The 27,256-nt window shown below is 35.8% G+C and overlaps 1 protein-coding gene across 2 annotated transcripts in view; it reads right to left on the reverse strand.

Annotated features, from left to right (window-relative positions):
• Positions 1-3,925: 3,925 nt before the first annotated feature.
• The window catches only part of camk1b (calcium/calmodulin-dependent protein kinase Ib), a 40,610-nt gene continuing 17,279 nt past the window's right edge, over positions 3,926-27,256 (reverse strand). For both annotated transcript variants that reach the window (XM_043252373.1, XM_043252372.1), the window contains 10 exons: positions 19,287-19,418; positions 13,738-13,812; positions 10,126-10,264; positions 8,779-8,905; positions 7,608-7,683; positions 7,358-7,470; positions 6,988-7,066; positions 6,020-6,107; positions 5,752-5,893; positions 3,926-5,185 (listed from right to left, as the gene is read on the reverse strand). In XM_043252373.1, coding sequence (XP_043108308.1) covers positions 5,088-5,185; positions 5,752-5,893; positions 6,020-6,107; positions 6,988-7,066; positions 7,358-7,470; positions 7,608-7,683; positions 8,779-8,905; positions 10,126-10,264; positions 13,738-13,812; positions 19,287-19,418 — 1,069 coding nt within the window. In that variant the 3' untranslated portion in view covers positions 3,926-5,087. The remainder of the gene's footprint in view (positions 5,186-5,751; positions 5,894-6,019; positions 6,108-6,987; positions 7,067-7,357; positions 7,471-7,607; positions 7,684-8,778; positions 8,906-10,125; positions 10,265-13,737; positions 13,813-19,286; positions 19,419-27,256) is intronic.

Raw genomic sequence — 27,256 nt, forward strand, 5'->3', positions numbered from 1 at the left:
CTGCACCGGGATACAGTTTAGACTCTTTTCACTTGTTTTTTTACTTCTCTGTTAATAAATCCATCCTCTGGGAATTTTTTCACTAAGCGCTCCTTGTTGTGTGATTCTTCACCCCATTACACTGATGGAGAATGCAGACAAGAGTGTGAAGAATCACCGATTTCTTTTTACCCTGGATTTTTTTTCCTGTGTCCAGTTTCCCTGTATCATTGGATCGCCGTAGCACTCCTCCCCCAGGATGGAAGAAGTATTACAGCAGCTTACCGAAGTCAGCATCTGCAAACAACAAATAGTGGAACACCTGACCACTGCGGCAGAAAAAATCACCGCCCTCCATATGGCCGCAGCTCAATGCGCTCTGCTGCCTGATCCCCGGCCTGAACCCAAGCAGCCGAGCTCTCCCGATTTAGCGCAACACTGGTTGTTGGAGGGGGATCCATTGGCCAGTCAGAAGTCTGTACGCATGGTGGCTGACCGATTCTTGCAGCCGCTTCCCCAAACACACTGGCAGGCAGTGAATGAATCCACCTTGGAGCTTGTCAAGGTGGTCGAGTTGGCGGATGTGGCTCAATACCTGGAGCCAGGGGAGAGAGCGCTGCCATTTACCCAGAGGGTGGTCCAGGAGCGACGTGCGCCGGAGAGCACCCAGTGACCAATAAGCATAAAGAGCCCATGCGCACCGAGGACTCAACGCTTCTGGCAAAGACTTGGTTGGCAGGCTGCATTGTACACCGTGACCCACCAGCAGGAGCCCCGGAGGATGATGTCAAGATCAACGGCCAGCCTTTCCGTGCTCTCCTCGACTCTGGAAACGCCGTGAACCTGGTGCGCTCCAACATACTCGTGCCCCCTGAGAAATCAAAGGCTTCATCCCAATCACGTGTTTTACACGAGTGCCGACCCGGAGGGTGAACATCTTAGCGGTCTCCGGTTCCTGGCCACACCCATCAGAAGCTGATCGGTCACAGCTGCAGCTCATCAACAAGAACACTACAAAAGCCCAGAAGACAATGCCTCCACTACTGACTGCATGGACTTGAATAGAATTTTGTGTGTAATTTTTGGATTTGTGTGTAAAGTTCTGAAAAAGAGAGGCAATGTTTTGAAAAACATTCTACATCTTACACTCTGTACAGGCCAAAAAGTACAGGAAAAAGAATTTCCATTGTGGTGCAGGAAATACTGGAAAAATCTCTCTCAAAAAGCATGCTTTAGTAGGCATATTACCATAACCTACTATTATTCAGTTCTACCGCATCCATCCATGCATCTCTCACTCTTTCTATCATTCTCATTCAACACACAAGATAGCATACAGTAACAGTGCATAGACAAGTTTAATCCACTTTACAGTTACAAATGTTTGAAAAATACAAATCATTGGCATCAATATCAAGCAGTACTCAATTATGAAAAAATACAGTAAATATGCACTGCATCCATACAAGTAATGGATCAAAATAGCTTACACATCTTACAAAAAGGCTAAACAGAATGTATATGCATGTGGTTATACACATTTCTAGAACATACTGTCATTAGTATTTTCTTTCTCAAATCAAAGAGAACCATTAAATACAATGTAAAAACATTTATTAAAAAGTGACATTTGAATCTCTTTTAGATTTTAGAATTGTATGTTAGATGTGCTAAGAAACATTAAAAAGAGAAATTAATAAACCTAACCTTAACTGGCAAGACATTTGTTTTAAGTAGTCAATCCCTTAAAATTAATTTTGCATATTCACCATAACTAAGGCCAATGATACTAATGTTTTGGTTTGCAAAAGTATTTTAGGACTTGGAAATGGGGCATTTAATATACAGAATGTGAATCCAATACTGTTGCAATCCTGAGTTGTTTCAAGTTGGTAGATTTTCACGCTGTGTTCTTTTCCAAGATACTGTCAAAAACATGCTCTCTCCAAAAAAAATTAACGAATGCAAACCACAACGTCTGCAGAAAGCATTCAGAAGCCAGAGAGGTAGCTATCAGCTCTTTATATGTGTGTTATAAAGAGTAGGGGTAATTGAAATGTTTGGAATGAAAAACTATCATACTGTTCTTAATATTTGCACAGTATGTTTACTAACTGCAATATGTATAGAACATTTGGGTTAAGCCCTGTCAAAATTGTATAGCAGATCGCACTGCCTACTACATCCCAAAATGCAATGTGCTTGGCAACCATTTAGTGTGATAAATTTAAAATATATTACATTTTGCCTAATTTTTGAATTTGATTTTTGATTCATTTTTACAGAAAATTAATTACAAGTGCAAAATAACATACCAGTAACATTTTTATGACAGGCATTATAATGTGCATAATATTCCACTCCAAACATAGTTGGTTTATTATAGTCATGTCCCTGTCTGTATAGTTGGTTCAATGTTGCCATTTAGCCACAACAATAACAACCAATCCATATCTCTTATTAAGAATTTTAGAGGTTTCCACTGATGTTAGATTTAACTCGTAAATGTTTATTTTTTTTACACTATACATTTAACAATAGCATATATTTGTGAGTAAATGTATTTGTGTGTATTTACAATAATAATTATTTACACAAATAACCACTCTGTGCTTAAATACATACAGCAACATATGCACTAACACTTAAACATTCAACCTCATTAAATACGTTTATAATATAAAGCATAAGTGTAAGCCTGTAAAAATGAGAAATGCGTTGTACTATGATTTACCTTGCTAACTGTCTTGGTGCTCTACAGAACAATATTTTCATAGCCTTTGAGAAATGGGACTATATATATATATATATATATATATATATATATATATATATATATATATATATATATATATATATATATATATATATATATAGATAGATAGATAGATAGATAGATAGATACATAGATAGATATGCATAGCAAATCCTCATTTCCAACCACAATCAGTAGGCAACATCACATTCAAGACCACATTTAAACATTCAAGTACACAATGCCACATGTGCATTACTGTGCCATCATACATATATTTTTGAAAACACCAGAGCATGTAAAGGGCACAAAACAACAACTGACCAATTCAAATTAATTTATTCTTTGACCCATCATCTAATATTGGCATCTTGATCAATACAGGAATCTGCGCAAGCAACACACTGCAGGCAAAATCACATGACACATTGCCTTTTGCTATAAATGTTTTATACTTTTTATACTTTAATTTCATCTGTATTCACCACAAATGTAAAATAAATTCAGAAAGCAGATACAGATATAGAAAAAAAATCAAACAAAATTTGTTTAAATCAAACAACTGCCAATTAAAATTCACAAGCTTCATAAGTCTCTTCTTTTAAAAGAACTTCATTTATATAATTAGTTTTTTTTCCCCAACCTCACATTTTCTTATGTATTGGTAAACAGATCTTTTAAAGCAGACCTTTGAAAACCATTTAGCACCAGAATAAAGAGTTAACTAATGGTTCTGCAAATGTTGTGATTGCGAACCTTCAAAATTATTATAATTATGGACAGATGGCAAGAGGACTACGAAACAGCTGTCACAAATTAAGTAGGTCTGAGACTTAAATTATATTAGTATGCACTTTTACAATATCAAATAATCCAAAGCTTTTGGTATTGTTTGAGAATTTTGCAATATATACTAAGTTCATTTAAATTAATTAACAGCATAAACATATTTTTCAGCATAATCATTTTCACTAAAAACGAAATAAATCAAAACAACAAAAAAAAACACATGTTTTGCAATGGATTATGGAAATCACTATCTTCCAACCAGCTTGTGGAAAACTTTTTCCACAAGCATCTGGAGATTTCTATTATGTGACTTTTTTTTCTGAAACTGTTTTTCCATCTAATGTTTTTCTCTGGACAGCAGTGAATGGAAACAAACAAAACAATAAAATTGGAGTCAAGTCACACATTCATGTAGTTTAATAGAGGTTACTTTCATACAGGTTCCAACATTGAAAAGAATCCAAATTGTCAAATATATTTATATAATATGGACCACAGCCTCGTAGTGACGATTTTTAAGTATCCTATATTTTTCTTGTAAAATGACCGTTCAGTATATCAAAATTCTCTGATTTCAGTTCCTCCCCTGAGTATTTGTAATGTTGTTATAGAAAGGGGTTTACAAAAAAACAATAGGTTTGCAATATTTACAGGATGGCAGCATTAAACATTAGACATTTACAAAGCGTCCACCAACAGTGCATAGCTTAGAATAGCCATATATGCCATGTAGGTGAATTTGATGGTAAACAGCAATGTTTTAACATGTACAGCTTCAAAACATATTTAAACAAATAAAAAAAAGTTAAACATTGATACTGAATCCATGAAGGCACCACAGAAAACATTTAAAGCGAGAAAGACGCTCTTAAACATACTGACTGAATGATCTGTTGTGAAGACTTTACAAAGACATTAAATGTTAATAAAATTACATTTCAAAACAAACTAAAATGTAATTTACATGAAATCAGCGCTTCTTTTGGGAGAACAAAGCCACTGACATGGCAACACAACTAATATGTAGAATTTCATGGATGTGAAATCTGTTTGTACCTTAGTTGCAAAAAAAGAATATTTACTGTTCAGTATTTTCCGATTTAAAATTGGTAATCTTACTGCTAAAATTCGTAATCTCATAAAATGTCACCAAATCTGAAATGTGTGTGCATTAAATTAAATGTATGTGCCACTGTCGCATTTTGAATTAAAAGAGAAACAGGCCTGTGGACATTTAGTTCAGTAAAAGAAAAATAACAGTAGACGGTGTTGTTTTAGAAATGATTTAAAACACTGTCCAATCTCTATCCAGCTCCCACAATAGCATATATTACCCATGAAGAGCCTGTGGCAATCTTCTTGTCTCTTTTCAAACTCTCATTAAACAGAATCGCTCCATTGGAATAGTAGTGACCCCATTCCCACCTGGGTTCTTTATACTGCAGTGCCTCCAAGTGGCAGGATGCTGGAGCTACTCAGTATTCCTGGCCAGACTGGGGGTGTGGCAGGACTCCAGTGGAAAAACAGGACAGTCAGTCATTGGTTACTGCAGGATGATTGACACTCAGACCCGACTAGTAGGATGGACGTGGTAGGTGCAGTTCTGAATGTCATTTTCATCACTGACACCCTCAGAACAGCCACTATTTTCCCTACGCAGGGCTAAGAAAGAGAGCAAGAGAGAGATGGATTAGTCCTCCTTGAGTACATTTCAACAACATGTCTTATTTCACTCCGCTGTCAAAGTAAAAATCAAAAATTACGCTATACATAAATAAAATGAGGTTTTAGCATCCCTGTTTCCCTACAGAGAATATGCAGTTTGGAGAATGAATGGATGAAAGGAAAATAAAGTGAAGTGATTGTAGAACCAGTAGATGTTTTTGGAAATGAGGCACATTAAGGCATGCATGCAACTTTGGCACATTATTGTAGTATTTGTTGTGCCCTATTTAATCTATGCTGATTTAAATGAAACAAAAAAGAACTGTATTCAGTATACAGCCCCACCCCCTAACCCTTAATGCAAAATGATGGGTTTTTTTTTCTGAAATCTGACCTGGCTTGACTAAAAGCTGGTATAACACTGTAAATATACAGTAGGATGTATGACAGTGCAAATATTTGATTTGCTTTAATATGGCTGGCAGTTAACTGTAATGTTTGTCTCAATGAATAAGTATGCAAAAACAGTATGAAATATAAATGTGACATATTTAGATACTGACAGCTCTCTTCCTCGTCCCCCTCAGGCAGCAGCAGGTGCCCGTGGCAGGGACTGGGCAGGGTGGACTGAGTTTGGCCCTCCTGACTGGTTCCCAACTGCAGCCTTCGCATGTGACGAACTACTGCTGTGGCATTAAATGCTTGCTGTGTATGATAATAAGAGAAAGACGATAGTAAGAGAAAGAAATCAGAAACCACGCTTTTCACCTGCAATACTTCATTTACTTTCTCAGATGAGGTTCCATCACTTTCATTTATGCACACATTTACCTTCCACTTGCTTTTGGCAAAGTTCTTCTTAATTTGGGCACTGACAGATTCATGTATATTCTTATCCAACGCCGTGTCTCCAGCAATCCTGACGTACAAAACATTCATTTAAGTTTTCTCCAGTGTCAACCATATCTGGTTATATAAAAGTAAAGTATCTTTTTGAGAAGCCAATCTGCTGTTTTAAATCCACAATGAAAGGCAAAAGCAAAGCTCTGTCATCATCTATTCCCACATTTTCATCCAAAGTAGTATTACTTTCTCCCTACATTCGAATGAATGAATATTTATAATAACTATGCATCAAAAACTGACCAAAATTGAATTCACTAGAAGAATTGACTCAAATGTCACTCCTGCACACCCAAACTTCATGTGACATTATTTGGTGACAAAAACAATGCCATTCGCTTCACTGATGACAGATCTAACATAAGTTAATTTAATGCGTATTTGAATTTATGTGACAATGAATGTGATTGAGCCCTTGCAGTTTATTTGTGTATTTTATTTAGTGTATTTTAATGCAAACCATGTGTTACTACTTAATAATGCTTTTTTGTAAAATTGACAACATCCATCTCTTTATTTACCTTCACTCTATGGAAAGAGAAATCTGTAGTAAAGAAAGTAATATGGATTTAAAATTACGCAACATAAATAAATGATGTTGCTGGAAAGAATTTCGAAAGCTCTAGATTATCTGGAACTGCGAAAGGTATTCATAGACCTGTTGACAGATGTTTGAAAGGTTGAAATATGGCGGTTCATGAGAATGTCTGACTGCCTTTTTAAGCAGGAAAGCCACAACATATGGTAACTATAATGGTTATGGCAATAAATGTCTGTACGTGTGCTGTCATTGCTTAAATTGCTGCAAGACAGACTGCAAAACTCAAATGATTGAAGTGCTGTGAGATTTACAGTATCACTAGCGATTACTCTCAGTGTGGTGTCTGAACTCATACCATGGGTGCTGAAGAGCCTGTTCGCACGTGTAACGCTGGCTGGGATCTTTTTCCATTAAATGCACAATAAAATCTTTGGCTGAGAAAAGAGCACAGTGTAAAAAGTTCAGAACATGACATAACTGTTTCCATAATGTCACTGAGAAACAAAGGAACTGTCAGAGGAAGATAGAAAAAAACAAAGAGAAAATAACTTGGCCTCAATTTCTTGAGAGATTCTTTTGTTTGATCTGCCAGACATAGAAGTAGTATTTTCATTGACTCCAAACATATTTGACAACCGTTAGTGTTTGGTAAAAGAAAGAATGAAAGTTTTAACCTCAATAAACGCATAAAAATTTGCAGAAACGAGACAGACAAAGTGTTATACCTGAGTCAGAGATATCATCCCAGTACGGTGAATCAAACTCGTACTCTGCCTTCAGGATCTGCTCAAAGAGCTTGGCATCATTCTCATCGTAAAATGGTGGATAGCCACATAAACTAAGAGGAAACAAACAGAAGTCAGGTTGAATTCTTGGGAATTATTTAAAACATTCGGAAATTTAAACGAAGCGGAGGGAAGGGAAAAGGTGTAAGTATATATATATATATTTAGAAGCAGCAGTATTTAAACTCACAGAATGTAAGCGATGACCCCGATTGACCAACAGTCCACTGCTTTACTATACGGCTTCTGTGCCAAAACCTCAGGAGCTGAAGAGCAGAATAAATGGGATCATTTTAATTAATCCCTTCAGCCCTTTCTAGTAAGTAGGTAGACTAAACAACCCCAACCAAAAACTTTACATTTTGTGGTTAATTAATATAAAAATAGTGTGACCAAGCGTGGTTCTCTATTTTCCTACAACTGGAGCAAAATCGTTTAATTAACTGGTATGTTCACAGGTATGGGGAAGAATGAAATACGTGCAAATTATTTTTATGTATTATTTTAATTATTTACATATTTAAAATTCAAAATATCAGTACTGTATTTTCATTACAGTTGCATCAAAAGATTATCAAAGTGATTACTTTTTAATTTCATTTATTTAATTTAAACATTAATGTAAATTGTAATAGGCAATTAATGGCAATTAATTAATTAAACAGCAAATGGTGATTCTTCAACTCTGCACTCTCACAATTCTGCTCATAAGATCCATACCCCTTGCAGAACATGCAACATTTACTTTTATTCTCATTTTTATTTGAAGATGTTTTTTTGTCATTTAATACTGCCCTTCAGAAGCCTTGCATGTTTCCCACAAGACAAAAAAAGTGCAGTTTACCCCGTTCATCCAAAAAGTTTACACAAACCAGCAGTGTTTGCTTCTTGAACGCCATTTAATTTTTTCTTCATCTACATTTTTATTACTATTACAAACTATTCTAAAATATTTAAAACTTAATCTGATGAAATACATTATATTATAAAGCAGGCATTTAATTTTATCTGTATAAAATAATTATTAGTTATCAATTATCAATTAATTACTAATTAAATATATTTTATTGATAGCCTTAGCCCAAAATCTGCTAAAAAAAGTTTGATAGAAACAAATAACCTATCATTTTCGGGGTTTATCCCTGTCATTACAACTATGTAGATTCTAATGTTGTGTAAAAACTGTGAGTAGTTAAGGTAGTATTATTGGTTCTAGATACATTTTTCCATCTCAAAGTGCCCAAAATAATATGGTTTATGCATATTACCCTCTTTAATTTAGTTCAGCAGTGTTCAAGTCTGAAAGGCTGAGGTTTCATCGAAATATATATCATACTTTTGCATAAGGAGGCGTATCTTACCTACATATCCAGGGGTGCCGCACGCTGTGCTCATCACACTACCTGAACCCTCAATCTTTGACAGGCCAAAATCACTGATCATGATTTTGGAGTCTTCATCCATACTGTAGTACAGAAGGTTCTCTGGCTGCGTTAGAAAAAAGAGACACATATAGACGTATATATATATATACACAGAGAAAAGGCAATATGGACATTTACTATCACACTGAACATACACAGTTATTCTGTCTGTATTCATGTGCCAGCAGAGATGTTTAACTAACCAGAGCAAGAATCACACTTCACTGCACTGTTATAAATAAACTAACTTTGCATAAAAATGTAACCCACACTAACTGTAACCCCAAAAACCATGAAGGACTAGTCGGAAAATATGTTAACGTATGATAATAACTTTGTAGCAAGACTTTAGCCTGATCATCACATTCTTTTAAAAGAAATGAATGCTTTTATTCTGCGAATTTACATTTAGTCATGTAGCAGATGCTTTTATCCAAAGCGACTTACAACTGGGGATAAATAAAGCGATTCATTAGACAAACATGAGGAAGTGTTCCCAATACTAGCCTCAGATATTGTTTAGTACAATTTACTAAAGGAAGGAATAAAAAGAGTACACAAAGATGCATGTATATATTAAGAAAAATATGTGTTATGTTCACATATTAAATATATATATATATATATATATATATATATATATATATATATATATATATATATATATATATATATATATATATATGCTGTATGTGTGTGTATATATTATGTAAACAAAAATGTATATTTTGGAAGCAATAAATACCTATTAATCATTTGACAGCATTTATTTAGTCTAGTTAACAAAATTGTCTTTTCTAATTTGCTCAGAATAATTGTTAGAGGGGAGTTTCTATGTGGTTTCTATGGTCTTTAGGTAGTTCCTAGGTGTACTGAGAGTTCAGGGTGGCCATTTGATCGACAGCAAAATTCCCCCGATTTAAATTCCCTCAAACTCACATCTCTTGTATGAGAACTGGGGCTTAACATGCTCGAGTCAACCACTAGGTCACGGCACTGACCCAAATGATCATTCTTAACTCCTCACCTTGACTTTATTCTAAAGTTTAAAATGGGACTGGAGCCATTGATTGATCCATTTACCTAGAACTACTTTCCTGGTCTCTGGAGGCAAAGGCCCAACTATTAATATCAAGAGCACCATCAAGGACTCCTGAATGAAACGATTAAGCTCTTTGGATTGAAAAAACTTTCTGAACAGATTTATGACACTCTGCGGTTGAAAATAACTCCTTTAATGTGTTCCATCAGACCTGTTTTCCTCCAGACCAACTGCTGTCTCACCTTCAGGTCTCTGTGCACAATGCCCATGTCATGCAGGTACTTCACAGCATCCAGGATCTGCTGGATGAGCTTACTGGCATCCTTCTCCGTGTAAAATCCTTTTTCCACAATCCTGTCGAAGAGCTCACCACCGGACACTCTGCCAATGGAAAAACAGAGAGATGCTTGAAAAGCTGTTTTTGGTTTCTGTGTCTTTCACACACACCAACGCACATGCTAACTCGTTTTGGGTTTTTTTCACTCCAGACAGACTGGCGCACAGCAGGATCACCGCAGAACCACATGGTGATGCTGTACTTCATCACAACCACCAGAGGAAGCTGTTTTACTCATTTTATGCTGAAAGACTGGGTAGACACTCTTTCTTTTACACGTATCTCAATGTGGTTAAGTAAACTTCAAAGATGAGTTCTGTAACGGGAAGTTGATTTCATTCCTTAGAAGTGGTTACACTACCCTATCTATATTAACAGATGGTTGTTTATTATCATGCATAAAAAAAAAAAAAGCTTCAAGGAGTTTGAACATGAAGCACAGTAAGGCTATGATACTGTTTGAAGTTCTTGGGAATACCATGTAAATTCCATGGTATATGAAAATGAATATTAAATATCAAAGAAGCAATGCAATGAGTCACTTTCACTATAAAATTGTGTCACTACAGAAGTAGTGCCTTTTTGTATGGGTGATATGCCTTTCCATCATACTTTAAACATCAATGATTTTTTTGACATTTCATGGAATCATATTCCACACTGATCTTGTATTTTAAAATAATTATAATAATAGTAATAATAATAAAGTCTCTATATTGTAATGTGGACAAATTATTTTAAATTGTGTTTATTGCATAGTAGATAATAACGTTTTATTGTACTATAGCAATAATAATTTGTGGAAATATGCTTAATTGTCAAAATGCAACAATGCAGTAAATCGTATTGGTCCTGAATTAAGATTCATTTTGTAAAGGCAAAATGTAGTTATTGGGTTCAAACATTATATATCAGCATTTCTCTTATTCACCCATTGCTGAATGAAAAATTTCCTCCTAACTTCCTAACTTCTCAACACAAACACTGCGGAGATGGTGAAACCTCATTCATAAGTGTGTGTGTTTTGTCTCTTTGCATGTGTAGGATGAAGGGAACGCTGAGGGTGGGATTTCATAGTCTGTGGTATTTGAAGCATCAAGACCGTGGGTGCTAACACACACACACACACACACACACACATGTAAATGCATGCAGAGTTAATCTCTCTTGCTGAGTTGAAAGCCCAGGCAAGCTTCGAGTCCTGCTGTCTGCATGCAGAGTTGCCATCACCCCGGAAAATACGACAATGAACATCTCTCTCACTTCCCTTTCTGTCATTCTGTCACTCTTGATCTCTCTGTTAACACAGCTGTTGTGGAAAACGGCCCTTTGTCGCGGTTCTCTCTTCATCGTTTGCCATCCGTGATATAACCTGTCTCTCTTCTCTATATACGCAACTAAGTCTCTCTCTACTGACATTTTAGATGGTAGGTGTGAAGACGCAGGTGTGAGCATATTTTCCCAGCTCTGTTCAGTGGGCTTATGCGCCTTGTGTGTGTGTGTGTGTGTGTGTGTGTGTGTGTGTGTGTGTTGTTTAGCCTTTTTCTTGATTTCTCAGTGGAAAAGACAATAGCGAGGCTCTCTGGCACATAAGTAATTAAAAGAGGTTGACACTATGAGGGGGCGAGAGAGAGCCGAGGGGGGTGAAACACACAGTCACGCATTACCTGCTTCTCTGTACCTCTATGGGGCCTGCTAGAAAGACAGATGATAGCTTCTAGTATAGTGTCGTGTGCTTCCTGTGGGGATTGTCTGGTGTAAATATGAATGTGTCATTTTTGTCAGTGTTAAAACCTTTTTGTGTTCTCCAGTTCACAGCTTATCGCGCAGGGGCAATTATAAGTAGATCAAATGCAGGAGGCATTTTCAAAATTTCGATCTCTTTGTTTGACAATCCAGACCAGGGGTGCATTTTCCAAAAGCATAGTTAGTTCAACATATTTCAGTAATTCGGAGTTTCTCGAAACCACATTTCCAACGAACATTAGCAAATTTGTGTGGATGAAACTGCAGCTATACATCATTCAGTATATATCATTCTGTATGTACACACATACATACAGTACTGTATGTTTTGTTTTGCCTTTTTTTCCTGAAGAACGCTGTTTTTGAATGAAACATCCTAAAATACAGTAAAACAAGAGAGGAAAAAAATAGCTAGGTCACGTTCAAACACTATCAGCATTATTTACAGCAATAATCTGACATTTCCATCTTGAAGCGAACAAGAAACAGAAGTTATTACTTCACCATTCTTTGAGCCAACGTTCAAACAGCAGAAGTGTGAAAGAAGTTACTATAGTTTTGGGAAATAGTCCAATTAAATTATGTGTTTATTCAAACAATGGCGGATTGTGGGACAGTTTAGTAAAAACTCTGAATTTCATTCTTTTTGCAATTTAGTTAAGCGATGGCTAGTGGCATCGAAATTACACACTTCAGCTTTAAACAGTCATTCTTTAAACTGACTCTGTTATTGTTTAACCATATATGGGCATGGTCATTTTGTGCTTTCTCTGTGTGGTCTATCAGTAGATCTCCAATTCACAGAAAATGGCAGGAACACTTTTTTCTCTGTTACTTTGACTTGCTTTTAACATGCTGCTTCTGAGATGACCACAATTTCGGAAACCTACTATACCCTTTGGTGAAAAAGAGTACTTATTATGGAAATAATATACTATAAAAAGACTATAATTAGGTGTGAACTAAATGTAATGTTTTCAGACACTTAACTGGACATTATTAATGATTACATTAAATGTATTATATTTTAAATTTACATTAAATGCAGCAAGTTGAAATTAAAAGGGCTTTTTAAGTGGGAATTAATTAGCAGAATTTCATATTCTCTTCTGTTGTCTTTAAAATATATACCTTAAACACGTAACATTATAACGTAAACACACTATATATTTAAATATATAGCATGTCATATATTTCAGTTTTATAATTTTACGCTGTGACTCATTTAAAAAACTAAAAATACAGGTAAAACATATTTTTGGGTCTCTTTTTCATTTTAGTATGTTAGTAAACTCATTAACGCAAGTATACTTTGTTAAAACATGACGATCCCTCTGGCTGAAAATGCAACATATTCTTGCATTCTTGTGTTAAGGATGAATTCTGAAATATTATAGAATACAAGGCAAGCATTTTTCATTCATATACTTATGCAGAGAATGTTTAGGACCTAAATGTCCACATAATATTAATTGCAATAATGCCTTTTTATTTTTATTTCTTGAACACAGATGCTCTAAAAGTTGGCTTTAGGCCAACTTTGAGATCTTTAGGGATTCATTTACCATAAAAGCCACACAATATCTGAACTTGGAGAGCTTAAGTCACGGAAATGGATGAGTTTGAGATAAGAAGCTAAAAATGGCAACCAGCACATAGCAGCTGCACTAGATAATAGCTGAATTGTTTGGAGGTCGGCTCACATACTCCATGTGGAAAGCATGAAAATATGGGGAGACAGCAAAGTTAAAATGAATGATCAATCACTTACAGTTGCATGACAAGGTAGAGGTGTGATTTACTCTCATAGATGTCCTCCAAAGAAACTATGTTGGCATGTTTAATCCTAGAACAGAGAGAAAAAATAAAACAAAAACACGTTAAACCAAGAATATCTAGTCTTAATACATCCTTACTGGTTTCTGTTTTTTTTTCTGTTTTACGATACCATGGCAAAAACGTTGGAAAAATTTCTATAACACACACACGCACACACACACACATGAAATGCTAGTTAAGCAACTTCATCACACTAAAATATGCATATGGTTTTGAAACAGCAAGTATTTTTTATGGTAAAACAACATTATTCCACATGTGCTGCCAACCGAGCATAAATTGTACTGAACCTGAAATATTCCTGTAAGGCACAGAACTGATACACAGCATGCAAATTTGTTTGGGTGGAGCCGAAAGTGTCATGGAGTGTTATAATTAGTGTTTGTGTTACTGCAGCTTCACAGCTCATGTTAACAGCTTTAATCAGTCTGTCTCCATGAGAGATGTTCTGACACCAGATCTCTCCTCATCCAGACGAATCATTTCCACAATGCTCTAGATTGTTAAACTGACCCAGAGATGCTTCATAAATATTTACCAAAGGAATCCGGAATCAGATTTCCCATTGCCTTTATAGCGACGTACATATGAAACCAGGCCTGTGTGCATTGACTGAGAAAGAGAACGAGAGGAAAACCAGACAGAGGAGGAGGGGGAGAGCTCTCATTTGGTTCCATCAAATGTCTCATGCCTATTATAAACATAGTGTAAGACATGTTACTAACAACAACATAATGTGACATTTCCAGAGCAGCTGGCACAAGCAAAGCACTCGTACCGAGACGAAGAAAAACATCTCACAAAAGTGTGGAGAAAAGCGTTTCATCATCATTATTTTAATCCGCTGCCTTCACTGCTTCCGTAAGTATTTTCCCAATCCATTTTTTTATCCATGGGGATTTCGAAACACCCTTCAATTAAAAAGTTAAAAGTTATCCAGCTCTGAGATGGATCACAATATTGAAGCAACGCAATATTTGAAAATTAAATTATACAAAAGTGAAACATTTTGATAAAAACTGTTTCCTGTAAGACAAACTAAGTACAATTTACCTCGATCTTCAAAAAATAAACAAAAAAAAAAAACTTTAAAGCACCACCTGGCTCTCAATACATGGTGCTTTCTCTTGGAGCATCAGCGAAAGATGCTGGAAAAATGAAGATTCCATTGAGGATTTTTCTGAAGAACAGTACTCAGTGTAACCAACTTTTGAATGTTTGTGTTGAATATTTTAATACTTTCAGACATTTTTTTGTCTTGTGGACTAAATGTTTAGTACATAAACATTTTATGTACTAAATTAATATAAATAAACTAAATATATATCTACATATATACATACGTACACACACACACACACACACACACACACACATATATATCTCCTGACATTTCTTAATGGAGGATGTTTCAGGGAACTCCAAATGAACAAATTACGTCAAAAAAATCTTTCAGAAATTGTCTGATCAGTGCAGGGAGCAGTGAACACTGCGTAGGAACCCTGAAACCCAGAATGCAGCTTGTGACATATTGAACAGACTGTACTTCCCTCCCACACAGCCTTGTGTTCATTCAAATTAAATATGCCGTCTATTCTGACTAAAGTCTAAGAGGGGGTGGATTTTTTTATTTATCTAGTGCATAACAGAGAAGAGTAAAAAGAAGAACGTATAAACTAATGTCACACATGTTCCTCTGTGACCCCTCAGTCTCAGTCTTCACTGCCCCCACAGAGGTTAACAGCCCAGCTGATTTCATTGACTTACAGAAGGGCTGGATGAGTGTGTGTGTGTGTGTGTGTGGCATGAGTGGGCTCTAATTGAGCCGGGAATCCCACACACCTCCCCACTGGCAATACAACACGACAGAAGCACCTGAATGAGTCACAGAGTCTCTCTTCCACTCATTCCCATTCTTTCTCCTGTCTGCTACATGCACATTCACCCACTCCCCTTCTCGCCTCCTCCCCTTTCAGGCGTAGTGGTGGCCTCGTCTTTGACTTCTTCTAAACTACACACCACTCACACCCACACAATCGTGGGCAGTCAGAGATGGCACGATTCCAAAGCAAGGTTATTATTGTTAGTTAATTTGAGTACTGGGTTACACTTTTTTTAGGTGTCCGCTTTACAGTGTAATTACACATAAAAGTACCGTCGATCAAAGTATTCCTGTTCTATCAAAAGAACAGTTTACTCAGTAATATTAATAGAACAGTTCACACCAAAACTGAATATTTACTCATCGTCAGGCCATCCAAGATGCAGATAGGTTCTTCATCAAGACAGATTTGGAGAAATGTAGCCTATAATTAGCATTATATCTCTTGCTCACCGGTGGATCCTCTGCAATGCATCAGAATAAGTGCTGATAAAAGCAACACAATAATCCACAAGTGATCCACTTTTTTCGGATTTATGGAAATGGAAAGATGGCTCGTTTTTAGTTAAAAAGGTTGATTACTTGATGCATGCTCATTCTGTCAAATGTTTAATCATGAATAATCACGTCAAAAATACAAGTTTTTGTTTATATAATATATTCATGTGTACTGTGTATCTTTATTATGTATATGTAAATACACACACGTACATATATTTTTTTATATTTACACGTATATATACATTTATATATTTATATTCTTGTATTTTATATCATATATATCAATATATTTAATATATAAACAACACATTTTCCTTAAATACATGCATTATTATCAGCTGTTTAGACTTTCGTTCTGACGGCACCCATTTCATGCAGAGGATCCATGGGTGAGCAAGTGATGTAATGAAGAAACAAATTCATCTTGGATGGCCTAAAGGCGAGTACATTTTAAGACAATGTGCATTTTTCAATGTTTCAATGTTTTATAACACATAGTACAAGGGTTTATGGTTAAGGTTTGGTTAAGGGTTACACAAGAAAAGTGTAACAAGGACACTGTAAAATGAACTTTTACATAGTATTGTTTAATACATCTAAATAGCTTCAAACTAAACTCAAAATATATTTTAAAGATTAGGTACATAAACCTTGCGAACAGATCCAGACTAGTTTTTCTCTAGCGTAGCCATCTGATATAAGGTTCAGGCAGATATTACCATATGAATATAGAAGAGATATACTCGCAAGTATGGTAAACTGTATACTGTACTTTGAACTTCAATGGTAATATTAGTGTTCTATTACGCACATTTTTAGGACTTTCACTTTCACTACATGTAATTTTCACTACATGAATGTTAAATCATCTAAATAAATCAATCAAAATTAAATTTGGAGTATCTAAACTACTGCAAATTACTATATGCTTCAGAGTATCTAAAACACTCCCAATTACTATATGCTCCAAAGTACATATACAGATCTTGCACTTGCTGACAGCATGGCCCTGAAGCTGTCCCAGAATGTCCTGTGCTCTGGTGTGTGCAGTAAAATCAGCGTGCATGTCTTTCCTTAAGGACACCCTGTCAGTTTCAGTGACATAATCTGGATGTCTTACACAATGCTGACATCACAGTCCTGCTGTATCATCTCTGTGGGTGACAAAGACTGGGGGAATTTCCCAGTAGTAAGATACTGTACATTTCTTTGAATGAAAAAGCACATGTTAAAAAAAAGGTAGAAAATCTGTTCAATTGCAAAGTCTTTGAGCTGGGGGTGTATCAGGGTATCATATTTAATGCAATGTATGCAGCATCTTTCTTTATGGTATGTTAAAATTAACTAAATGGGTTTCTTTTCATCTAAAAATATGCTATAAAATGTAGATCTAATACAATAATTAGTTACGAAAAATAATGTGTTTAAAATATTTTAATGCAGAAACGGCCTGCTCTTATATATTTACAGTTATGCTCTAAGATATCGGGGACAAAAATGCCCCTGTATGAGGTTTTTGTCTAAAATTCATGATAAGTGATATCACACGAGCAGCAAGAGCAATACCACATAAGTTGAGTGTTGTTTATGTCCATGAGTGCAAATGTAATTTTATATAACACTTAATAAGTAAGTAAATAAGTTAATACTCTGCTATATTTTAAACATAATATTGTCCATTTTTTGCTCAGTTTTGCAGACGTAAATATTACCTATAAAGCCACAGCAGAATTGTTATGTGAGCAACACAGCAGTGTTTCGTTTCTGAATGAATTCGCATTTTGAATAAATCATGTAAAGCATTGATTTAAAAGGCCAGAGTGAACAGTTTTCTTGATTACTGAAAGAATTAGAATGAATTGAATGAATGAATGAATGAATGAATGAATGAATGAATGAAACAAAGATATTTCACAACATGCTGGCAGTTTTAGTTTCTTAGAATGTATTTTATTTATTTAAAAAATTCTGTGAATTATTTTTTTTTTTTTTTGCACATGATAAAAGAAGGTGTTTCAAAGATTTGGTAAAGGTAACATAAAAGGTACATTGCCATCTTGCTCCAGCCAAAATGACAAAACACCCGACGTCATAATTAAGACTTGCCAACTTAATACAAACTTTTGAGAAGTATTTATGCTAATTTAATTTACAAAAACTCAACACTTTGCCACCTTGGACAGATTTTTTTTTTATAGAATTCTCTATGATGTTGTATGCACCACTAATTCTGTCTGAATAAATTCCACCACTCTCCTACAATCAACTGCAAGATTTTTTTTCCTCCATCCAATCAGCTGCTAATGGATGGAACCAAGTAATTGACCTACATACTGTATGTCCCAGTACAAATGAAAAGACCTTTCACAACTTTCATTTGCATAAAAATACAGAGCACAGTAAAAATTCAACATGTTTGCCATCAAAATTTTTGGGCTCACTTGCGATGTAGCAGTACATTTAGTTTTTTCATTATTTTTCTTTTCTTTGGCCAAAAGTAAGTTACAAGGCAACAAATAAAGTAAGCCTACCTTTTAGAACAGTCTTTACATTGAAAGCCACGGTGTTTTAAATTTGTTGCCTGAGTAGGACAGCTAATTAGGTTTTGCAACAAAGTTAAATAAATGAAGATGCATGTGATTTTTAAAACCCTAGTTGAAGTCTAGGGCCCTTTCACCGGTGCCAGCGGCATTGTCGAGAAATGTGACTTTGCAGCAGGCTGTGAGTGCTTCCCCATTCACACGTCGCCTGAAATCTCTCTGCGAACACTGTGCCTCTTTGCCTGTGGTAACCCGGGCAACCCAGACACTAAAAATAGCGTTGGCTGCTCCGGCTTCAGTCATTCCCACAGAGCTTTACGATTCCAGAGGTTTAAACGTGAGCTTCTTAACACATGCACAAATCACTTACTGTCCTCTCACCCTGAGATAACACGGCTGTTACACATAGATGAAGATCTTAATGGACTTTACAACTATGGGCCTCACTCTTCATACAGCTAGTAGGTGGTGATATTTAATGTGTGTGTGTGTGTGTGTGTGTATGTGTGTGTCGTGCACATCCGTAAATGAACTGAAACAGCTGTTTCAGTGACTCACTTGTGGAGCACGGCGATCTCATTTTCAATGCTGTTCTCTTTCCCCTCCAGAGCTTTTTTCGGGATGCATTTTATCGCCACTAGTTTTCTTGTCCTCTTCTCCTCTGCGAGCATCACCTCAGAAAAAGCCCCTCTGTAAGACAAGATCCAGAGAGTTTTACCAATCAGTGTTAACCAAATCGATCTCAGAAGTGATAAACAAACTTTAACTGAAGTTAATTTAGACACATTTAACACAGATTGTTTAATGAATAAAAGATGTTATGAGAGTTCTGTAAGACCAAGGGTCCATGAAGGTCCTACAAAATGCATATACATTTCATAAGATTAACTAATGATTTAGAATAATTACATAATTATTATATTTCTATTAACATTCTATAACAAACAAAACAAAATAAGAAATGTTGCATTGACAAATAACTGAATATGTTTAAGTACTAAAATTACAAAAAAAAGAAAACTACATAAAAAAGCACATGACAAAATATTCTAAATATTAACACACACTAAAGTTTACTAAACAATATTAAAATACAGGCTCACGGGCCTAAAAAAGTTGTCAACTCCAAAACATTAAAGGCAAATGCCTACATGCAAAATTCCTAAAACTTATGGCATAAATACCATCCTGCTAAACTCTCTTGTTATTTTACTTTCATCTTTCCCATGAAAGTCACAGATGGGCTGAATGTTGATTGTTGAAAGACCTGTTTCAACAAGACCTAACCAGACACAACATGATACAACGACAAGCAATAATAGCTCTTCCATGTAAATTTGAGTTCTTATCTAAACCACCTGAGATAAGATATTTTTGTTCCACTTTCTGTTAACAAAGAAATCCCACTGGCCCATAGGTCATCGCTGAACGTAAAACACATTACAGCTAGTGGACCAGTGAAAGAGAAGAAAACAGGAAGCAGTTGTTAAAAGACTCAGATGGAAAGGATTCCGATGAAAGTATTTAAACACTGATTATGCAGGAAACAAACAGCATGTGTGCGTTTCAGTCAGACACACATAATCTTTAACTTTGTGCTGGTTATGGTCAGAAAAGCAAAAACAATATGGACTACCCAGCTACATTTGTTCTGAAATGGAAGTAACATTAAATAAGGATTAGTGTTTCTATTTCCAATCTGACGGACAGACAGACAGCATGAAATACCCTTACATCAAACTGATCAAATTAATTATCCTTACGGAATTAGTGTTTCATTATGTTTAATCTCCTGGTGGGTAAACGTGAATGCCCCCAAAAGTTTTTTTCCTCATGATTTAAATCATGTGATATAGTTAAGCATGTAACACAAGGAAAGAGTGGTTACTTTCCCGCATAACAGCATTATAGCAAATGTGGCATTAATTTATACAACAATTCAACACTCATGTATTTAAACACTATTTTTACTAAATATTTCCAAAATTGGCAATTGTTTGGCAGTCAATGGCACGGTCACAAGCCTCCTGGTTTCCATTCAAAATATCCTAAATTGTGTTCCAAAGACGAACGTAGATTTTAAAGGTTTGGAATGTGATTACTGTGATTAATGATAACATTTTCATTCGGGGTGGAGTAACCCTTTAACATCTGAAGGACCTTTCTGTTTCACAAAATGATCTTTGTGGCGAAAGAAGGTTGTACAAAGGTAATAGAGAGATGGTTCTTTGAAAAACCTTTGACTGAATGGATTTTTGTGGAACCAAAAATGGTCCTTCTATGGTATTGCTGTAAAGAACCTTTTACGCACCTTTATTTTTAAGTGTATAACAGCATCTAAAAAGTACAAAAATAACACTGGTTCCTAAGTCATGAAAAAGATGGCAACATTAGAACATTATAGGGAGATCCACACACAGGTATCCTAAAACTGTTGGACCTAAATATCACATCAGATAAAGTTTCTGTGCTCCAGTTATAAACGGCAAAATGGATTCTACTGATACTGAAAGAGTAGTATCATTCTAGTTGCATTCACTGATTAAATGTGTGAATGTGTCATAAACGATGCACATATCTAATAGAAAAAAGGAAACAAAAAATAATCCCTTTACAGGTAAAACTGCTATTGTAAATTAAGGTAAGCTTCAGGCACCAGCACAAACATTATGAGCAAAAACCCAGAAAAATTGTTGTGTCAGAACAAACCCTTACAAACCCTTCATTTCAAGTGAACAATAATTTACTGAGTGCTGATATATCTTGAGTTGTTTCATTTGTCTTTATGCCATTACACACAAAGATCCACACAGTCACAAGACGCGATCAGAACAGAAGATCCGTGATCAGGCCTAAAAGCTCTGATATCATCAGCAAACCACCCAGCCTGTTCAATATTTGAGAATGGAATGAAGATTAAGAGTAAACTCATTATTAAACAGGATGTGATTATAGCTCCTCGGCAGCACAGATCCGGGCCAGGCAGACTTATCCCAGAGAGCTCAGCACAGCCATGGAGGACAAACACTGATATGATACACAGTTAAGCCTGCATGCGTATGTGTGTGCACATGACAGGAGAGAAGACGGCAGAACGCTGTGGGCTAAACCGCCAATGCTTAGCACGCAGAGAAACACGCACTTTGTTCATTTACAGCAATGCCACACTGGTGCTGACACACGACAGAACACGATGGCGTGCAGATATTGATGTGACGGGCAGACCCTGCGTGTGTCAAACGCATGTATGCGTATGCAGTCGGGTAATGTGCAGCGCTGAGACCTCACCGAAATCAATATGGTTCAACTGCTGCTTTGCTGTAACACTAGCGCACAGCTACAGCTAGTCTAACACTAGTCGGTTTGCACATGTAGAACTATAACAGGATGTCTTATTGAAGTGAGAGAAAAAAAAGTGTTATCTAGCTAAACATTTTTGCACAGATGTGACATACTAAAAACGTTACTAGTTTTACTACTGGTTTAATTATGCACATAACAGTGCAAAAAAAAGTGCAATGTTAAAATATTTAGAGAACATTTTATTTTTATTTTAGACTTTTTTGGTAACTTCGCAACTACATGTCAACTAGCAGTCATTAGAGTATCAGTATCACTGATCAGTCAGAACCGGTCATTCAAGACCTGTTTTGTGAACTAGATCAAGCGATGACGTAAGTTAAAGTTGAAGTATTCAACAATATTCAGTACAATATTAATTATGTTAAGACTTTAAAACACTACTCATTTATGTATTATCTCTGCACAAATCAGCTCATGACAGGGTGATTCCAAACTCATGACATGTGATTCATAAAACATTCATATGCCGCTGATCACGCTGTATTAATGTTGCAGCTTAAAGCAATTATCATTTGAATATCACGCCCTAGTTTAGATGCCTCGCCCCTAAAGTTTAAGACATGGAGAAATGTAACCCAACCAAATGAAGGAAGTAATCTCACGAAAGAGAAAATGATCTCGCTCCAAAAACAGACATTAAACTTGTAACTTCAAACAATTACAGTATGTTATATGTGTATATAAACAAATCTTTAAAATTCAACGGTATGCATAAAAGAATAAGAATGAAAAACAAAATAATATGCTATAGTGGCATTTAACAGCATACACAAATTTTTGCTCACTAAAAAATAAATACGATGTGACAATCATCAATAAACTGCTTCCGTCATAAAAAAATGTTTTTGCATCCGTAGCAAACATTGGAAAGGACGACGAATACATTTTTTAAAACATATATGAAAATTTTAGCCTCAGTGTGCAAGAACCTTAACTCAAAAACTTGTGCGCACGACATAAGACTTGACATGATATTTAATCGTAACCACCACTTGTTCCCATATTAATAAATTCAGCATTTTGCACAGCAAAGACAGCCTGCCTACTCATATGTTAATTTCGTAAACGCGGTCCACTGTGTTAATTAAATTAATTTGAATTAAATTAATTAAAATTAAACTGTTACGTTACATGCAATTACTATAGTAATAACAGAAACCTATGCCTAATTTCAAGCAATTTATTGTAACACAGACACCTTAAAATGAAGGATGGCACAAAACTTTAATATTTCTCTCCATGCAAGAGTATAGGTTGTAGGGTGTTGCGAAGGGTTGCTGGTTTAGTAATAGTGATTCTTGCTCTCAGAAAGCGAAACTGTTCAGAGCTGGGGACTAAGCAATATTAAAAAAAGCAGCAAATTCCTCTCCGGTCAGAGACACAAGAGGACGGCCATCTGGTGGAATCAAGGGATGTGGACTAGATTACAACACAGGCCTGTCTGCTGTGGCTTCCTGATTATACTTCCTGAACGACACAGAGGACAGAGAAGGGGTCGCTGGGGGCAGAGATGGACTCCAGAACATGAACTTGAATTATATAATATGTTATGCCTGACAGACTGTAATTTAAAATGAGCTAAACATAATTTGTGCTGTCATTGTCAGTGATGAGTTAAAAACAACTGAACATTTTCAAAAGCACATTAATTCTCTGTAATAATCTTTGATTAATTTTTCACTAAGATGGTCACAATGCACTCTTCAACTGAAAAATGTTTCCTACTATTTAGAACAATCATCGACATCTTTGGGAGAATGTCTATAATGCTGTCACATCTCTCCTTTATCTTCTCTTTCCCTCCATTAAGCACTCTTTCCCATTAATATACTGTCTATTTCTCTCTCTTTCTTTCTCATGTTCCATTAACAACAGTCTGTTGGGTTTTTGTCATGGCTTCTGCTGGGCTTGGCTTCAGGAGAAATTGTGGTTTCCCTGAGAGGATACAAGAGGTCAGGCACAGTGCAGGGGCGGGAGAACAACTTCCAGGCTGTGTTACATGACTCTCAGAACAGAGGGACTTCTCTTGAAGAAATTTGAAAGAAACAGTTCAAGGAATGGTCCAATAACCTACAGTCACAGGCTGATAACCGAACGTTATCAGTTCAAATCATTAACCAAACATTAAGAGCTCTTTGGTGAACTGGATGAACTTCGAAAACATTTGGCTCATTACATAACGTTATCAAATGGCTACTTTTAGAATACATTTACGGTGCACGAGAAGCTTAAAGCTATTTTTTTTGCTTTAATTACATGGAAAAGAGCGACCAGTACATTATTAAATATTTCTTCGCATTAAATTAGAGCAGCGAGGCAAACAAATTTCATGGGGGTGTGACATTCTTTAGAAAACTATTAATCCAGTCTAATTAGATACCGCAAACAATTTAATAATTCATCTCTCGGGAGACCAACGCCACATGACATCTTGCTTCCCGAGGCAGCGCTCAGCCTAAATTCAGTTCAGCGCAGGTCCCACAGACTCGACACAGAACCGTCATTTGTACTGATTGCCTTACGTAACGCTCCCGAAATAAACAAAAAGCAGGTGCAGCTTTTGTGCTGGAGGCCAGACTCAGACTGAATCGTGTGAAACAAGTCAGATGGCCCAGTGTTTCTGGATGGATGCCACATATCTCTGCTTAGCACAGGTTAAACTTAATAGCTAACTCCAGAGTCTGCGTGAGAACATCTGATCTGAGGACAGCACTGTGCAATTTACATTTTTAGGACATGATCTGGATTGGGGCAAAGCAGGCTGATTCAGAGTGAAGAAATTATTTACAGTACAGTGAAGTGGGGATTTCCTGCATAAACACGCTACAGTCAGATAAGCACTGATTTGATTCCTAACGATGTTGAACAACCAATTTTTTTAACGCAAAGTCTATTTACACTAACTCAGCCCACCAAAGTGTGACTGGGATAGTCATCATTACAAAACACCAGTCATTCAACATCAGCGCCAGTGGAGCAGATGCTAAAATGTATGGCAGTCTTATTTTGACTTGACTGCACTCTGACAATTTTTTTCTCCCTTTTTAAATGCCAAATCACATAGGAAAAGCATTTATTTTCAATAAAAATGAAGGAAATTATTAAAAAGTTGAAAATATTTGGGTGGGTGTATGAAGGCCTTCATTGTCCCAATAAGGGTGTTAAGCATGGCATTCAATAATTTGAATTAAAATGAACATTTATCCTCAAGTAAGTTGCATTCTGTTTTAAAATGTACTTCAATACTGAGGTGCACATAATTACTACTTGCAATAAATAGTATAAATAGCACTTACTGTAAATAGCATTAAAAATTAGATTTTTACCACATTACAAAATATGTTTTTCATTTTTATTTATAGCAATGGATTTTTATATTTGCTAAAATATGTATATATTTAATTCAATTTTAAACTTTATTATTATTTTTTTAGCGCAATTTAATTTTTATTTAATTTTTATTAGTTTTACATTTTAATAATTGTGTTACATACTTTAGTGTTATTTATTAGTTTTATCTTTATTTTTAGTTTAATGATTTTTCTTCTTCAATTAGCATTATTACTTAAAAAAAGATTAATTATTTTCATTATTTATTTTTCATTTTATTTCAGTTCATAAAAACTATTTTAATAATTTCAGTAGTGATTGGTGTCTAGATTTGAAACCCATTCTCACTGATGCTTTCATGAAGTCATTTCACAGCGAATTCTACAAAACTCAATCTATGTTGCAAAATTTCAGCACAATTTCGGTGTAACCTTCTCAAAGGTTTTATATATGGTCACTACAGCAATAGCTCAAACCAATGTTACACACATTTAAGTTAATAATAATAATAATAATCAATAAATACTAATAAAACATTTCTTTTAACTTTAACATATACGTTGTTCATAACACTTGTGATTCTGCCAACAACAGGGCACAGTCAAAAATGTAACTGTAGATTATTGTCTCATCTGGTTGCCTGTTAACATTGCACAAAAAGTTGCTCCGTGTATCATACCCAAAGCATATCATAACATAGGCATATCATGCCAAAGAATAGAAGTGCTATGCAAGTCAGTGCGTTTGGCTCAATCCTAAACTCATATGTAAAAATAAAACTAAAAGGACAGTCGTTTGAAAATCCAAAAGAACAATAAAGCAATTCTCTTACTGTTATGACATGCTATTCCCTATATACATGTGTCCTATTCCCTGAGGTCATTGTGATAGTGCTGCTGAATGTTTCTGGCACACAGATGATGTCAACAGCTCCACTAGGCATGTGATTCACAGATGTCGTATCGTGGCTGAGCACTTAGAATGTGGTCGATCAGGGTCGCACACAAACATGCACAAACAGCAGCACTGATTGATCCCCCGGGGATATTTTTGTTTCCAAAGCAGGAGCCGCGACCTCACACCTGGCCGTTGGCCCGAGCCCAGAGGTTAGCCTGCAGACACCGCCATTAAACATGAACAGACGATATCTTTAACGACTAGACTAGACGAACAGAAAAAGAGGTGAGACAGTAAAAGCCAAAAATGTTATTTGTATAAAGGGAGCACTGTTTGTAGGGGCCTTTTGCGGCTGTTCGCTTCCGCATGGCCTTTTATGAAGTTTACATATGATGATGAAAGGAAGTAATATAATAAGTAATATCAACTTATTCACACCATCAAGTAAAAAAAAAAAGACTTATATTTGTGACTAGTAGTTGTTCATTTGAAACATTACTTGAATCTTGAATCTACTTGATAATAATGCGCCTTTTATTGCCTAATAAGCTAATATTGGGTTGATCTAGTCTCTTCAGGTCGACGGTTAGTTGACTAACAGGGGTAGGCTATACAGCGCCGATGTTTAAATTGTTGAAACAGAAAAAAACCACCTTCCAACTTAAATTAAGTCACAAAAGACCTTATGTATACCATCAGGAACATTTATCAGCTCTGTTCCAAACACTAGCAAACTGCCTTGCTAGCTCTCTACAACGATAGCTGCCTTTTAAGCATTTTTGCATTGCACTATGCTGCTTTTTTATTTTCTTTCTGTGTCATCATTTTAGATTTATGTATTGCATTTTGAATCTTTAACAGAACCTCGGATGTGACATTATGTTCTAGACAACACTAGACGCTAAGTGATAACACTTTTAGCATAGCTTAGCATAGAT

The sequence above is a fragment of the Puntigrus tetrazona genome, chromosome 11, assembly GCF_018831695.1.
Source record: "Puntigrus tetrazona isolate hp1 chromosome 11, ASM1883169v1, whole genome shotgun sequence".
NCBI lineage: Eukaryota > Metazoa > Chordata > Actinopteri > Cypriniformes > Cyprinidae > Puntigrus > Puntigrus tetrazona.